The sequence below is a fragment of the Phytophthora ramorum genome (genome assembly GCF_020800215.1).
Source record: "Phytophthora ramorum isolate Pr-102 chromosome Unknown Phyram_PR-102_s0003, whole genome shotgun sequence".
Taxonomy (NCBI): domain Eukaryota; phylum Oomycota; class Peronosporomycetes; order Peronosporales; family Peronosporaceae; genus Phytophthora; species Phytophthora ramorum.
This window is the reverse complement of record NW_027150649.1, coordinates 1,474,469-1,489,724: the sequence shown is the minus strand read 5'-3', so window position 1 is coordinate 1,489,724 and position 15,256 is coordinate 1,474,469. Positions and strand designations below refer to the sequence as shown.

The 15,256-nt window shown below is 54.0% G+C and overlaps 7 protein-coding genes across 7 annotated transcripts; 5 read left to right on the top strand and 2 right to left on the bottom strand.

The window, feature by feature from the left end:
- Positions 1–35: 35 nt before the first annotated feature.
- KRP23_3648 (eEF1A lysine and N-terminal methyltransferase) lies at positions 36–1,667 on the top strand (the record flags this gene model as incomplete). Its single annotated transcript, XM_067888526.1, has 3 exons — positions 36–342; positions 418–596; positions 681–1,667. The coding sequence occupies 3 exons, from the start codon at positions 36–38 to the stop codon at positions 1,665–1,667; spliced, it is 1,473 nt and encodes a 490-aa protein (XP_067747761.1).
- Positions 1,668–1,786: 119 nt separating this feature from the next.
- Positions 1,787–2,252, top strand: KRP23_3647 (Exosome complex exonuclease RRP46-like protein; the record flags this gene model as incomplete). Its single annotated transcript, XM_067888525.1, has 2 exons — positions 1,787–2,018; positions 2,092–2,252. The coding sequence occupies 2 exons, from the start codon at positions 1,787–1,789 to the stop codon at positions 2,250–2,252; spliced, it is 393 nt and encodes a 130-aa protein (XP_067747760.1).
- A 130-nt stretch (positions 2,253–2,382) lies between these two features.
- KRP23_3646 (Exosome complex exonuclease RRP46-like protein) lies at positions 2,383–2,893 on the top strand (the record flags this gene model as incomplete). The annotated part of the gene is made up of 4 exons (XM_067888523.1): positions 2,383–2,484; positions 2,556–2,625; positions 2,702–2,750; positions 2,818–2,893. The coding sequence occupies 4 exons, from the start codon at positions 2,383–2,385 to the stop codon at positions 2,891–2,893; spliced, it is 297 nt and encodes a 98-aa protein (XP_067747759.1).
- Positions 2,894–5,204: 2,311 nt separating this feature from the next.
- Positions 5,205–6,462, bottom strand: KRP23_3645 (uncharacterized protein; the record flags this gene model as incomplete). The annotated part of the gene is made up of 2 exons (XM_067888522.1): positions 5,205–5,255; positions 5,383–6,462. The coding sequence occupies 2 exons, from the start codon at positions 6,460–6,462 to the stop codon at positions 5,205–5,207; spliced, it is 1,131 nt and encodes a 376-aa protein (XP_067747758.1).
- A 1,890-nt stretch (positions 6,463–8,352) lies between these two features.
- On the bottom strand, positions 8,353–10,810 carry KRP23_3644 (uncharacterized protein; the record flags this gene model as incomplete). The annotated part of the gene is made up of 2 exons (XM_067888521.1): positions 8,353–10,616; positions 10,708–10,810. The coding sequence occupies 2 exons, from the start codon at positions 10,808–10,810 to the stop codon at positions 8,353–8,355; spliced, it is 2,367 nt and encodes a 788-aa protein (XP_067747757.1).
- Positions 10,811–12,011: 1,201 nt separating this feature from the next.
- KRP23_3643 (putative transporter mch1) lies at positions 12,012–13,388 on the top strand (the record flags this gene model as incomplete). The annotated part of the gene is made up of 1 exon (XM_067888520.1): positions 12,012–13,388. One exon carries the CDS (start codon positions 12,012–12,014, stop codon positions 13,386–13,388), a length of 1,377 nt encoding a protein of 458 aa, XP_067747756.1.
- Positions 13,389–13,493: 105 nt separating this feature from the next.
- Positions 13,494–14,876, top strand: KRP23_3642 (putative transporter mch1; the record flags this gene model as incomplete). Its single annotated transcript, XM_067888519.1, has 1 exon — positions 13,494–14,876. The coding sequence occupies one exon, from the start codon at positions 13,494–13,496 to the stop codon at positions 14,874–14,876; it is 1,383 nt and encodes a 460-aa protein (XP_067747755.1).
- Between the last annotated feature and the right edge of the window lie 380 nt (positions 14,877–15,256).

Here is a 15,256-nt window from a genome sequence, read left to right as displayed (position 1 = left end):
AGAAGGTATTATATATTTTGATAAAATACGAGGTTATGGTGCTGGGGCGTCGACTGCTGCAGAGCTGGTCGAACGGCAGGGAGGAGGTGAAACTCAAGTTTCGATGCACGGGCTGCGGCAAGTGCTGTACGGGGAGCGGCGGACGTGTGCGCGTGAATGGGAGTGAGCTGCAACAGTTGGCGAAGGCTGTGGACGTGTCGGTGACGGAGTTTAAAGAGAAGTATACGCGTCTAGTGGAGGAGGACGTGGGTGGACGCCAGAGGACGCAAGTGGTGTTGAAGCAGACGCCGGATGACAAACAGTGCATTTTCTTACAAGGGTCCAAGTGCTCGGTGTATCAAGGTCTCTGTTAACTGGACGCTGTCGCAATGTGGACGTTTTGGTTGACTTGGGTGGTCACTCATTTTTTTATTACAGCACGGCCGACGCAGTGTAGGACGTTCCCGTGGTGGCCGCAGCATCTCGTGTCAGACTATGACTGGCAGCTTGCGGCTGTTGAGTGTGAAGGTATTCGCGTGGCTGAAGGAGGCAAGGACGAGGAGGAGATTCCGGTCTATTCTTTTGACGACGTGATGCCGGAGACGATTCTGCACGATGTGAGGCAGGCACAGTTGTGTTTTTTTTTTTTTGCGGGTGAATGAGGAGCTGATGCAGTTGTGCATTGATGTGGTGAATGGTAGATCTATCGGTCGGGCGAGAACTACACGTACGACGAGCTGCAGCAGATGCTCAGTGACTTGCGAGAAGTGGAGCCGGAGTTTATAGCGCAGTACAAGGCCGAGCTCTTCGAGAAGTTTTCAAGACGGGTCGTCTTCAGCGACGACGAGGTTACTGTCCTTGACAGCTTTTTGAGCGGTGAGTCGAAACCCACACGCAGCTTCGTGTTTAACGACCGTTTGAACTTGACCCAGAGCGAGTTGGCGCTTTCGGAGATGACAAGCGATGACTCTGAGCCGGGATTTGATCGGAGCACGTTGGCTCTTGAGGTACATCGATCTTTGTGCATGCCTCTTGCATGGCTGAGAAAGCGTGAACAGCAGTCACCACCGCTGCGCGTATCGATTTTGGGGGCTGGGGCCTGTACGCTGCCATTGTTTCTTTTGGAACATCACTCGCCGCAGGAGCTCGGTCGCCTGGATGCGGTCGAGCCTAGCAGCCAGGTCAACGCTATTGCTCAGCGGTTTTTCGGGGTGGGTGAAGCGTTGCAACGGGACGGAAGACTTGTGATTCACGAGAAAATGGGCGAGGACTTCCTCGCAGAGCAGGAACAAGATGCAGTCTTGGACGTCTTAATGATGGACGTTGAGGCTGGTGAAAGTTACGCCGGTGTGCGAGCCCCGCCAGTAGGGATGCTGGAGCCGCGCTTCTTGCGTACTGCAAAGCGTATGCTTGCTCCTGGTGGCATTATGGCTGTGAATGTGATCACCGAATCACAAGAAGCATTGCAGAGCGTGGAAACCAAGCTTGCGCACGTCTTCCCGCGTGGTCTGCGCCTCCCGATGCCAGCCAACACCACGTTCTTTCTCTTCAACGACGAAAACAGCCCCTTAGGAGTGAGTGAGTACACTCGACTGATCCAGGACAGCACATTCCAAGCGAAACATGCTCAGACTCTAGCCATACTGGAGAGATACAAGCTTACCACCACTCAGCCCCACTCGTCTTGATGGTAACTCATCAGCCCAAATTCATGCTTACGGGAATGTGTTAAGTACGAATATAAAACGTTGGTACGATGTACCATGCAGCCATTTCGTCCACGAGCAGCTCCATTATCAATCAAGCAATGGTGGCAACGACTCCGAAGCGTCAGGACGGCCGTGCCGGCAACGAGCTGCGGCCGTTTGCATCCGAACAGGGCGCGTTGTTCCGCGCCGATGGCTCTGCTCGCATGTCGCATGGCAGCAGCACGGTACTCGCGGCGGTGTACGGCCCGGGGCAGGCGCGCAACTGGCGCGGCGAGAAGACGGACAGAGCCACGCTGGACGTTTGCTTCAAGCTGGAGAAGGGCATCATGAGTGCGCTGCAATGGCACATTGTCACTGTTTTCTGCTGTGTTTTAATGCTTATATTGGTTTTATATTGAGTCAGCGTCCAAGGAGAAAGAGTACGAGCAGGTCATCCGCGAGACCTTCACGCCCATCGTGCTCACGGACTGTTTCCCGCGCGCCGTCATCAGCATCGTGGTGCAAGTGATCGAAGACAATGGCTCTATATCTTTTCCACTATATTGCAATCTTGTGTATGGATAATAGTGTGTAGGTTGCATGTCAGAACTCGACGTTGTGCCGGTTGGTTGTCCTTGACCTTGCAGTGGCGATTGTGTCTTTTTGAAATGAGCACCTTCTTGCAGTTGCTATCAACGCGGTGAGTCTGGCGCTGATGGACGCTGGAGTTCCCATGACGTCGGTCGTCACGGCGACGTCGTGCGGGATTTTCCCCGACGGCAACTTGTACCTGGACCCGTCGTCTGTAGAAGAAGAGGTACAGCTACCGATTCAGTACTTTGATGTGAGCAGTTGGACTCATATAAGTGATTCTGGTTTGTGCTACAGGAAGCTGTTTCATGGGTCATCACTGCGCGATCCAGCACTAGCGATGGTGTCTTGACGTGCATCACGAACGGTACGCACCACATGAAAGTTAAGGATTGGACTCAATAATTGAATTTTATTTGTTGTCGTGCTGCGTTTCAATTCAGGCCTGCTGTCGGAAGAGCAATACTTTGCGTGCTCAGAGGCATGCCAAAGGTAAGTGTTTTGTGGGTGCCAATATCGGTGTCGTCTACGCCTGACATTTCAACTTTAATTATCGCAGGGCATCGGAGAGCGTTGCAGCCTTCTTCCGTATTGTTCAACAGAAGAAGCATCCACTCGACACTCCTGGTCAGTGATAAAGAGCGTGAATGAGGTTGCAGACGTCTCTCTTGGCCGGCCTGAGTTTCCAATTCACTGCATCGTGGCAAGGGGGATAAATTACCGGATCAAGCGAAACAATGTACTGGTTTTTGACTCAGCGCACGCGTTTGCCATTTGCTTTATTTTCAGGATCCAGTAGAGTGGAGGCAGTAAACGAGTGTACAAGAAGACGGGAGTGTTGGTCACCGGAGACGACAAAAGTTATCGTGGCGGGGTCTGTCTTCCGTCTGCTAGCTGCTTGTACTGAAGAATCAAGCTTGACTTGAAGGTTGGACTTGGAACAAGTGCTACATGTGATATTATTGAAGGCAAGCTGCTGCTGACCCGAACTTGCAAGTGTTATAGGCTCTCGAGTCTTTTTTCCTGTGCGCAGAGCATACACGTGCACGAGATTGTTGGCCAAGAGTAAAAGGAAGTTCGTGGTTAGCGCGAATCGAGGTGCTCCGCTGCCTCCAGCAAATCCCACGTTCAATTGTACTTGGTCCAGGTGCATGGAGGCCGTAAGAAGCTGTAAAAAGCGAAGAGTCCCAGCTACTTCCTTTTTTGTCGGATCAGCATAGAAGACCATGCACACAAGTCGGGTATCATCCGGTGTCAGGCCTACCTGCAACAACTCGCCAGCCAATTCATCAGGTCCCGAATTTTCTGGTTGTAAAGGAACGCGTTTTGGTGGAAGTCGCTTTGGACCACTAGGTGGTGCCGCTACTGACATCAAACCCGAGTTGGAGCACGCAAGTTCTAAACGTACTCTCGATTTCGACTCGAACCACCCAAACCCAGTAAATTGTGCAGAGCTGTACTCCCAGATGCAGACGATGCCGTCCTGGTCGACGCTCAGAATCTCCGTGACATTAGCTTCACCGCTGCATCGATGGATACAGGAGGCGAAAAGCACAGGTCGTTGGTGGCCACGAAAAAACTCGCGTCGAATGGGCTTTGCATTTAGTGAATCGCTGTGGTTTGGTGCTGGGAAGTCAAATGCTGCCTGGATACCCCACGGTTGTGCCCCGTTTCTTTCTTTCTGGGTTTGTGAGTTCAACTTTAGCAAGTCGCCTGTGGAAGTACCAAATAGCAAGGTGGTATTGCTTGCCACCGTGCCAGTTAGTGAGAATGACGAGAAGAAAGATCCACAACTCAACTCGGCAGCCGACCAACCGGTGGCGGGGTCTTTTGCTACTGCATTTGGGGCCCGCTCCCGAACGTCAGGTGTAAATGAAAGTTCAGCAAGCACGTCTGGTGTTGAAATCTGCAGTAAAAGGTCGAGGTTGCGGGGCTTGTATTTCGTGGAATCAATCGGAAAGCAATCTTCCGAGTGCATTGCCTGCTTTGGCTTTGTGTGGGAACTGGACCGTGCTGCATTCGAATTGATTGAGAACACACTTGCGGTTTTTCGCCGGAAGAACGCTATAACAACTTGGGCATCAGGACTGAGTACAACACGGGTAATCCGCGAGCGTTCAGCCTTTGGTGGAGCCCACACACGCAGCACTACTGGCTTATCAGGTAGAAGGTCCCACAGTATGATTTCGCCTTCAGTAGTACCGCACACCAGCAGATCTCCATTTGGTGATAGCTGCAAGCAGGAAGGACAGCCCAGCGACGGCGGTACGAGAATCGTTCGTAAACGAAGGTGCGGCTCGTTTTGCCAAAATGACATGGCGATTTTGCTCGCTGAAGATAGAGAAGTTGGCACCTCTGGCGGAAGAAATGGAATGATCTCAACTTCGTTCAACTTGGAGGCTGCAGAGATTGAGGATGGTGGTTGGAGAGGTACCTCTTTCTTTATTGGAGATTCTGCACCTCTCGATGTGCCAAATATTCCGAATATTTTTTTCGCTGGGCTTTTAGTTTGGACTGGAGAAGTAGCTACTGTTGTCGTTGCTGGTCGCTGCGATACAGGCAACGAGCATTGATGGAGGAGTCCAATGGACTTTGGATCGCTTCGACGATTTCGCAGTGTCCGCAAATGATCTAGAGATGACAGGAAAAGCGATGATCGTGAAGCTGAAGGATTCACAGAAACTGTTGCTTGAGACTTGATAAGCATTTTCTTGGCTTGTGGTGGAGTAAGCGTTTCACGTGGCGATGGGAACAAGACATTCTTGAGAGCACTCGTAAAAACGGTTCGCACGCGCCGAGCGCTTGACTCAAATTCCATTCGTATATCCTCAGCAATTTCAGTGACAACTTCACTGATCAAGTTATCAAGCACTTGTCCTCCAAGTCGCAGATTTCTTTCGCGAGTACAATCTTGCTCAACACTTGCGTGAGTATCTCTCCAGCGTTTCAACTCAAACTCGAGTAGCTCTTTCGCTGGTTGAGCGCTGACTTCTGCAACTGCGACATCCATCCACGAAAACACGAGCCCACGCATGAAGTAAGCCGTCCCGTACTGACGCGGAGAATATGACTCAATCCCCCACGCCCCGTCATATCCAGCGCAGTTTACCCCAGGAAGATCTACTCTGATGCCCAATCTATGGGCTTCACTTTTTCGGTCTAGAATACTCTTTTGAATAGCTTCTACACGCTGGTTTCCCCGCTCTAGCGTTGTACGTGCTTCCTCCAGAGCTTCAGCAAGCTCTCGACGACCCGAGTTCTTTTCCGAGTCGATAGTTTGGATCTGTTCAACCTGTACACCACTCTGGTTGAGCGATTGCAGGATCTCTTGAAAGTCCAGCGACGGAGTGCTGCTTGGCTCTTCTTCACGCTCTTGGACAGTTGGCGGTGTTTCGAAGAACCCTTTGATAGCAATCTGCTGGTTCTGCGAGAGGATTTCGATTGCTCGTTGCTTGGTTACGTGCAGCTCCTTGGCCTTCTTGGCTAGTGCCTCCTTCTCGAGTTGAAATGAGCGCATTCGTGCTTTGAAGTTTGTTTCCGCCACTTCAAAGTCGCGACGTCTACGCTCTTGGACATCTTGTACTAGAGTCTGTACCGAGGAAAGAGACTGTTCGTGACCCTCCTGTTGCTTCTCTTGCTTCTGCCCTTGACGTTGTGTGCTGGAAACGACTTGAGCAATATAGTCCAGATCTAGCTTGCCTTTTGCTAGTTCGTCCTCGAGTAGCGTTGTTCGTTCATGAACTAGTCTACGGATTCGACGAGCTTCTGTTTCGCTAGTTTCCTGTTGCCGCTCATGCAGCACCTCCATCTCAGCCTGAAGACGCAATTCCTGGGCTTCTAGCTCCTCTGTCTGTGCTCGCAGAGCGTCAAGAGTGGTGCGGTGCCAAACAAGATTTTCCAGTTGACGGTCACGCTCTTGCTCCCATTGAGTCTGCTGGGTCTGGCGATCTTGATCTTTTGCGACTCGGATCTTAGCTTGAGCTTGCTTTAGCTGAGCCTCAAGTTCACTTTGCTCTTCTTGGTGGCTCTCCATCTCCCGTTCCAGCGAGTCGAAGTCCTGGACCAACTTCTGGTAGTATTGGTAAGCACTCGCAGGTTTTCGTTTGCGGTTCGTCATTCCTACCCTGCTCCCACCGGGCTGTTGGATACCCAGTCGTGAATTCCACTCTGCGGAGCTACGCACACCGCGTTCTTCAGACTCCATTCAACTCAAGCTGCGACTCCCTACCCGACTGCCTGCGCTTGGTAAAATTGGATGGCCCTTCACGTGCAAGTGCTTGAGCACGATCGCAACGCCCAATTATTCGATTCAATCATCGCTGGAGACAGTAAAGGCAGAAGAAGAGAGGCTACCACTTGTTGCTGAAGTTTCACGTTGGAAAGTCGTCTGACTCGTGGGATCAAGTGCGTTGAGTAGGAACAGCAAATCGTCCTCACTGTTGTTGGTACTTCTGCTGTCCAGGGACTTGGTTTCCATTCTGTCGCTAGACGCCATCGTGCTCTCTTCTTGATCTGCCTGGTAACCATCAACGCTTGCTGAAGATCGCTCAAGCACACGTAGTAACAATGTCTCGAGGCTGCTAGAACTGCTATCGGTGTCCTCCGGGTGGCTGATCTTACGGATAGTGGGGTTAAATGTTTGAGTGCTCCACGGCTGTGGACACCACAACCTTTGTGTAGTCCCCGAAATCTCCCGTGCTCTTGACGTTGCCTCAAGACCTGCCCGAAGTTCGTCGAGCTGTGACGATAAAAGTTTCATTCCTGCCAAAGCGTCTGGTATTGCAAAGTTTGCTCTCTCTTGTGTAGATTTTCTGTGCTGCGGTGAGGAACGTGGTGACTTGTACGGGCGAGAAGGTTGCGAATCTCCCGGCCGTGTCCGGCACAGAACAGGCAGATAGATCTGGTCCTTCAGGGTCTGTTTCTGCCGACGCTTTTGACTTTTGGACGTGTCAGAGGAATCCCCGCCTGCACTTTTGCCCTGGTAGATCCTCGTCGCCATTCTCCCCATGGCCTTAACATGCTTTCTTTTGCAAATGGCCATTTCACGATCCCATGCATTGTTGTTCTCGGGTGGAAAAGCTGAAGTCAAGACTACAGCAGCTACAGATTTACGCGAAATGGTTGGGACAATCGTTTCACGAGGGAGGAAAGCTGCAAACGGTGTCGCCGCTGTGGCCCAATTCGTGGAATCGACTGCAACGGTTGTCGGACGCTGCACATTTTCATCGTTAACCGCTGCCGAGCTTGGTTTCCGAGTTGAGACGCTGGTTTCCAAAGCCACCGCATCTTTGCTCGGCTTTCCCGACAACAACCGCCACCTTCGACAGCTGAACGTCCCGCGTGACCCTGAAGCGGAGACGCTTGGCCTCGTTACTGTCGAGGCTGCTTCTTCACGTTGAACCTCCGACTCCTTCGTCCTAAAGCTGGAGAGTTCTACAGATCTCATCAAGCTTTCTATCTCCTCAGACAATTGACTGGTGGTTGGACAGCTAGTGATCTAGCTGCCTTCGCTGCAAAAGCGATCGTCACCACGCCACTAACTTCTAGGAAAAGCCCAGTATAAATAGCGGGATCTGACTGCATGGTTGGTGCAGTACGCTTCAGCATGAAGCTTCACCCCCTGTCGGAAAGAGATTCCTAAATCTGGTCCATGTCGAATGATTGCAGTTCTGCTTTTCATGGTTTCGTGTTTTCAAAAAGTTAAATACGACTGTAGCGTAGTGTTTTCCAGGTTCTTTCTTGCCATGGTCACCGTAACTCGAGCAGTGTCTTGGTTCGGGAACACTAGCAAGCTGAAGAAACCCTTGCGAAGAAAAAATGAGATCAAAAAAATAAAGTACGCTACGGCGCTGTCGTTTCCATATTCCATAGTGGAATTCTCCACTTGCTGCTGACGTGCTCACAGTTAAACGAGACTCGAACAAGTGGCCAGCAAAATGTGACACCACAAACACCGTAGGCGTTCCGTTGCGCCCATGCCGTTCCATCCTCTACCGAAGTCCGAATGGGGGCACCTTCTTCAACTCGACTCCCTTCCACCACGCAAACGAACGCATGGACAAACGAGTCTACAAGTTACCTAGCTGGGACCAGCCTAGAACTCGTAGCTCTCGCCATCGGCTGAAGACACACGTCTTATGCGGAGACCCTCGTCCGTCTTCGTCGTGTCATCATCTGATGTAGTAGTCGCAAAAGAGTCGGAGGCGCAGTAGGACTTGTCGTCAAAATCGTACGTCGACTGCGTATTGTTGAAATCGGTCTTCGTGTCGGTTCCATTCAATGCCGAGTCATCTAAGTGGGTGTTGTAGCTGTTGCCAGTCATATCCGAGCCGTAGCTGTTGCCAGTCATATCCGTGCCGTAGCTGTTGCCAGTGGCATCCGTGCCGTAGCTCGAACCAGTCAGGTCACTGTTGTAGCTCGAACCCTCGAAGTCGCTGTTGAGGCTGCTGCCCTCGTCGAAGTCACTGTGGCTACTGGGCTTGGTAAAGTCGCCGGCACTGCTGGCGCTGAAATCGGTGCTGCCGATATCGCTTGTAAAGCCAGCATTGCTGACAATGTCCGTGGCTGTGCTGGCACCAAACTCAGTGGAAGTGATGTTGCTTGCGAAATCGCTAGTGGTGTTAGCGGTGCTGCCGAAATCCATCTTGCTTCCGTCGATGTCAACCGAACTAGCAGTGCTGGCAAAGTCGGTGCTGGCGTTGGAGGTAGCGAAATCGGTGCTACTGTCGTGAACGATAAACTCGGTGTTGTCGCTCGAGTTGCTGTTGGCGAAATCGCTCGTGTTGGTGAAGTTAGTGCCAGTCTTGGAAGCCGCGAAGTCAGGGGTGGCCGTCTGGGCCTTCGCGTAGCCCGACAGGGTCAAAGTTTCATCCAAAGGCTCGAACGTGATCGGTTTTTGGGAGCGAACGGAGGGCTCGTCTTGCGTGAAGTCCACCGTGCCAATTGACGACACCGATCCATCGCGAATGTCGCCACTTTCGCTGCCTTCGTCCTCCGGGGCCGTTAGCATTGCGTCCAATGTGTCGCCACGCATGCGTTGAGGGGGCTGCTCATACATGTTGTAGTCCTCATTTTCCCCCATGCTCGACAGGTCTGACTCGCGGCCAGGGCCGTAACCACTGAGTAGCGGGTTGAACGCCGGCTGAGCAAAATGAGCGCCGTCAGTGTTGTAGTCGAAGGACGTGCCCATGGAAGTTTCGCTCTCGAAAGAAGGTCCTTGGCCACCGGGGTGGAGACCGAAGGTCTCGAGGTCAGGCGTGCGTCCATACTCGAGGTTGGGGTCCTCTTCGATGATCCTGGACTCGCCGTCATCGTACATGGAGTCATCAGGGTACATCGACTGCGAGCGGTTGAAGGGGTCTCTAGCTGAGCGCCCGTTACCTGATCGCTGCATGGGCGTGTCGTAGTTGTTGTACATCATGCCAGAGTCACCGGGACCGCGACTCGAGTGAAGAGATCCTGACGATGACACGGTCTTGTTCTGGCGGCTAAGACGATCGTTGAAAGCAAGAGCGCTAGCATCGAGTCCGGGGCCACGAGATCCATTTGATCGGCCTCCCCTCGAGCTGTAGTTATCCTTCCAGCCGGATCCGCGCGCCTCTGGATCAGCATTCCAGTCCAGGTGGGACTTGGACTTGGACGCCACGTACGAGGCCGGCAAGCCGAAGCCGCTGTTGCGGAAATGGTCCGTGCCGTCACCCGGGCCGCGTTTGCGACGCCAGAAGACGACTGAGAGAATCACAGCAACCACGATGGCCACTCCGCCGACAATCATTCCCACGGTCGCACCGGTCGAGAGGCCCGAGCTCCCTTCCTCCGCCGTGCTGGTCGTACTGGCCTCCACCGTCGTGGTAATGAACGTGATGAAGTGGTAGCTCTCCTGCAGGTAGTCCTTCGGTGGGAGGATGATGTGCGCGAACACGTTCCTCTCGCCATCGCTGTTGTAGACGATTTTCTGGCGGAAACTGGCCGTGCCGCCGCTCGTGAAGTTGGACGTCTCTTGGTCTGCGATCTTGCGGTTGGCTCCCGTCCGGAAGATGTCGCACACGGTGGACCGCGAGCACGTGTGGATGTTGGCGTGACCGATCTCCATGGGGAGGCCCGTGGTAGGGTCGGGTACCGTCGTCTGCAGCTCCGTGAGGTTGAACACGTTGTCGTTCAGGTTGAGAGTGGCCGTGAAGGCGTACTCGACCTCACTGCCGGCGACGATGGCGCCGGTCGTGGCCTGCTGCAGCGAGACGGTGAGCGGACAGTCGACGGCCGTTCCCTCCTCCAGCACGTAGGCGAAGTCGAAGTTGGACACCTGCATGCCCTGGTCCATCCAGTAGCAGTACGTCGTGGTGCCGTCGTACTGGTAATCTGTGCATGGGAAAGAGAGAGAGAGAGAGAGAGAGAGAGATGTTAAGGCTACGGTTTCAATGATGGCCATCAAGAATGGGGAGCTACGCACCGTAGAGAGAGGGGGCCGTGGTGGCGGAAGCCAAGGCGCTCGAAGCGAGCAGGAGCCCCGCAGCCTGCCGCAGCCGCGAGAAGCTGCCGTGCCCGACCTTCATAGCGACGGAATGGAGAGCGCGCAATGAGCGGGAGGTGGGGCAATGCGCTGCGGGGCACCAATCGGTGCTGGCTTTCTTGCCCCATCTGTCGCCGTCACGTTCGACGAACCAGTACCGTACTTTGTCCCAAATTTGCAGTACATTGATCTATTTATACCCTTTGATATCTGTTTTGCTATCTTAACTTTTAATATACACAAATGACTTTGTTATATGATACCCTAGCTAACTAGGACCAACTGATATGATATTATCTTGTAGCGGTGTCCGTACACAGGGGAAGGGGTGCTTGGCGATCGGCTGTTTGATTAAGTATCGAGGCCCGGGAAAGATGGCTCCACAACGAGGCTCGAGCTGTGGAGCAGACTCTGCTGCAGAGGGAGAAGAAGGGTACCGGTACTGAAATATGCGTTTGAGATCGGCCACTTCGTGGTGTTGTTGTTTGTGCGGCGAGATTGAGGACGTTTTCTGGACCGACGTTCCGCCATTTTGTGGTCGGCACCGTGACAATTCCTACCTTACTTGATTGTCTCACGTTTTTTCTGACAGGTGTATTCTAACTATAATTTGCTCATTTGAATTTTGTATCAAAATTCTATTTAACAAAGACAGTAACCTATCTGATTTGGGAGGGTATTTAATGCTGGTAGTACGCTTGTAATGCGTTTGCTTGAAACCTACTGTTTTGCGAGCTTGAGGCGAAGCCCCTTCAACACCACTGAAAGTATCTGCGAGTCGGAGCCGCCATTCGGCTCGTTATGCAAGTCGGTTGCCATTGAGTTATTCCGTCGTATTCATTGCAAGTGGCTGTCTCAAGCTCTCTTAATTGCACCAAGTCCAACGCCAAACTTGTATGTGCACGTATGATTGAATTTCACAGCAATTACTAATTCGCCATGGGGCATGTAGGGTATAAGCTTACTCCTTCAATAAGTAGCTTCATGTGTAGGCACCATTGTGACAACAACGAGGCTTTCGTAACTTGCTCCAGTTACTCAGCGATCTGAAAGAGTCAACCATGTCCTGAAGCCTGGTCACTAGCAACTGGCAGGCAGCGAACAAAGTAAGCTTGCCAATAACCTCTTCGTGCCCGGAGAATACAAGGTTACACACAGCAAGCGAACGGCAGAGATCTGGTCCGGATCCGGATAAATGTATACCTAGACACTCCACCCCAGAACTTACTTCAGTAACGTTAGCCATGACGCCGAGCTGCGACTGGGACCAGTGCCGCCGCCTCGCCAGCGTTGTGGCCGGCTTGCTGCTCATGGGTTGCGTGGGATCCAACCACTCCATCTCCGTCTGGAACGCGCAGCTTCGGGCGCTGCTGGGCTTCTCCGAGGCGGACATCTCGCTCGTGTGCTCCATGGCGTCCTTCGGCGCCTACTTCTCCGTCAGTCCTGGCTTCGTTTTCGATCGCATCGGCGCTCACCAGAGCGTTCTTCTGGGCGGTCTCTTGCTGGCTGGTCTCTACGTGGGGCTCTACGCTGGACTCATGGCGTTCCCCGAGGCGATGACGCCGCTGGGAGTGGGCGTCGCCTTCGCGGTGCTCGGTCAGGCCACCAATTTCGGCGTGTTCGCGGCGCTGGGGCCCAACGAGGACCTTTACGGCCCGGAGAATCGTGGCAAGATTATGGCACTAGAGTTTGCAGCCTTCAGTGCTGGCGGCGCACTGTTCGCTGAGGTCTACAAGCATTTTTTCGATGGGCAGGTGCCTAAGTACTTCCGATTCATGGGGTGCTTGATGCTCGCTGTGTTTCTGCTAGCATGGGCCACACTGTATCGACCTGGTAGGGAGGATGCAGCGCACGTCGTTGTTGTTGCCCCACCGATCCACGCGATGGACGAATTCATGCCACCAGACATGTCGGTGCAGAAGGCTCGGCGTGGACTTGATCTCGAGGAGAACGGCAAGCTAATCCCCACGGTGCAGCTCGATATCACTGGCCGCGAGATTCTGGCTGATTCGCGCTTCTGGCTGCTGTTTGCTACCGTGTTCATCTTGGTCGGTTCGTCGCTGTTTATCATGGCCAACATTGCATTCATCGTCGAGTCCCTCGGTGGCCCCATGGAGCAGATCTCGACGATGGTGGCGCTGTTCTCGGTGGGTAACTGCTGCGGCCGCGTTGCTGCAGGCATTATTTCCGACAGTGTTCTCGACCGCTGTCCTCGCATCTACTTTGTAAGTTTGGCCTCGATCCTCGTATGCGCCATCCACACGCTGTTCCTGGTTATCCCGCGAGCGTTCCTGGTTGTCCCCATCACACTCGCCGGCATCGCCGACGGTGTCATGTTTGCATCTTTCCCCGTCCTGACGCGCGAGACCTTCGGCGCTCGCCACTTTGGCAAGAATTTCGGTCTCATCAGTGTCGCCAACGCGCTGGGCTTCCCTCTGTTCTACAGCCCTATCGGTTCCTTCGTCTACAGTCTGTCGGCGGAGCCCGTGAACGGCGTCCAGAAGTGCATTAGCGAAGAGTGCTTCCGGCCTGTGTTTCTGCTGGTAGTGGTGCTGAGTATGGTCTCTCTAGTAGCAAGCCTCAAGTTCGCGGCGCGCCAGCATTACGTCCGCTTAATGTAAATGAACGCACAGATACTTGCGCTGCAACTTCAGTTTTAGTTTGACACACAATGTAGCCATCATCTGTGCGACAAGCGCAAATCCCATCAGCCCCCTGAGTGGCTCATGAGCTCGATGGCGCCGTCGCCGTCGCTGCTGCGCCGTTCGTGCAGCCTGCTCGCCGGCGTGCTGCTCATGCTCGGCGTCGGCTCCACCTACGCGCTGTCGGCCTGGAACGCGCAGCTCAAGACGCTGCTACATTTCTCGCAGGCAGGGATCTCCTCGGTCTCCGCTATGACGATGCTAGGCACGTACATGTCCTACATTCCCGGTGTGATCTTCGACCGACTGGGGCCTTACACCAGTGCGCTGTTGAGCGGGAGTGCTATGCTGGTCGTCCACCTGGGCATGTTCGCGGCACTGCAGTTCGCGCCGGAGAGTGTGAGTCCGCTGGGGATCGGGAGCGCCATGATGCTCTTCGGCCTGCTCAGCTCCTTCTGCGTCTTCTCGTCCATCGTGCCCAATGAATCGCTCTTCGGAGACGCGAACCGCGGCAAAGTCGTGGCAGCTCTCACGTCGGCGTACAGTTGTGGCGGCGCCTTCTTCGCGTTTGTGTTCCACGAAGGCTTCCACAGCCGCGACGTGCCAGGCTACTTTTTGTTTGTAGGGAACTACCTCCTAGCTGCCTGCGTGTTCGGTTGGTGCGTGTTTGCTCGCCCTGCAGGGGATCACGAAGCCAAGGACGAGAAGAAGCGATCTGGAAGCATTGAATTCGGCAGTGGCACCACTGGTTTGGCTTCGGATGGTCAAGTGAACGGCGCCGACAACGAAACACCCGTCGACATCACGGGTGTAGCTCTGCTCACGGATATGCGGTTCTGGATGCTGTTTATCCCGGTCATGATCATCATTGGTGCAGGCCTGCTGGTCATGTCCAATGTGTCGTTTATCGTCGAGTCACTTGGTGGGCCAGTGGAACAGGTTCCACTCATGGTGGCGCTCTTCTCCATCGTGAACACGCTGGGCCGCCTCGCGACCGGGGCGATCTCGGACCTGCTGCTGAAGCGCTACCCGCGTGCGTACTTCGCCGGTGCCTCAGCGATACTCACGGCCACCACTCAAGTGATGTTCCTCTCTGTGCCGCCCAGCTACCTCTTGGTGCCTGTGGCCATGGCTGGCTTTTCGGAGGGTGTCATGTTTGGCACGTTCCCCGTGATCATCCGCGAGGAGTTCGGGCTGCAGCATTTCGGCAAGAACTTCGGGCTCCTGAGCCTCGCCAACTGCGTCGGGTACCCGCTCTTCTTCAGTCCGCTGGCGTCGTACGTGTACCAGCACTCGTTGGCCACGCGCACCGTGAAAGGTGTGGAGAAATGCTTCGGCCCGCAGTGCTTCGGCCCCGTGTTCGTCGTGGCCATAGCGCTGTCGGCCGTGGCGTTCGCATGCTGCGTGCAGCTCGTGCGCCTGCAGCGCCGTCACAAGTTCTACAGCTACCAGCAGATCCGGCCGTAAATAAATCAATACAATTCGAGCGAACCCACACTGCATCGTCCGGGATCTGAAGATTCCTCCGGCTTCAACTCGCCCCGATCGGCCTATCAGCGTCGCGCGTGACTCAGAGAGCTACGGACCACCGAACTCGTCTCGCCTACGGCCCGCGGCATAAATGGCGCCACCGCATTCTGCATAGACTCCAGCGCTGGGTGTCTCGAGGTGTTGTGCATGACTTGCATCTCTGATGGCTTCGTAAATGCCGCCGCCCCGTTCTCCCATTTTTAGCGTTCTGGGCGGCCATTGGCTGTAAACCTCGAAACCGCCGCTCGCCATTGGGCAGAGCCCGTTCGCATCTAGCTCGAGAAATGGGAGGCTCTCAAAACCGGAGACGAAGCCCA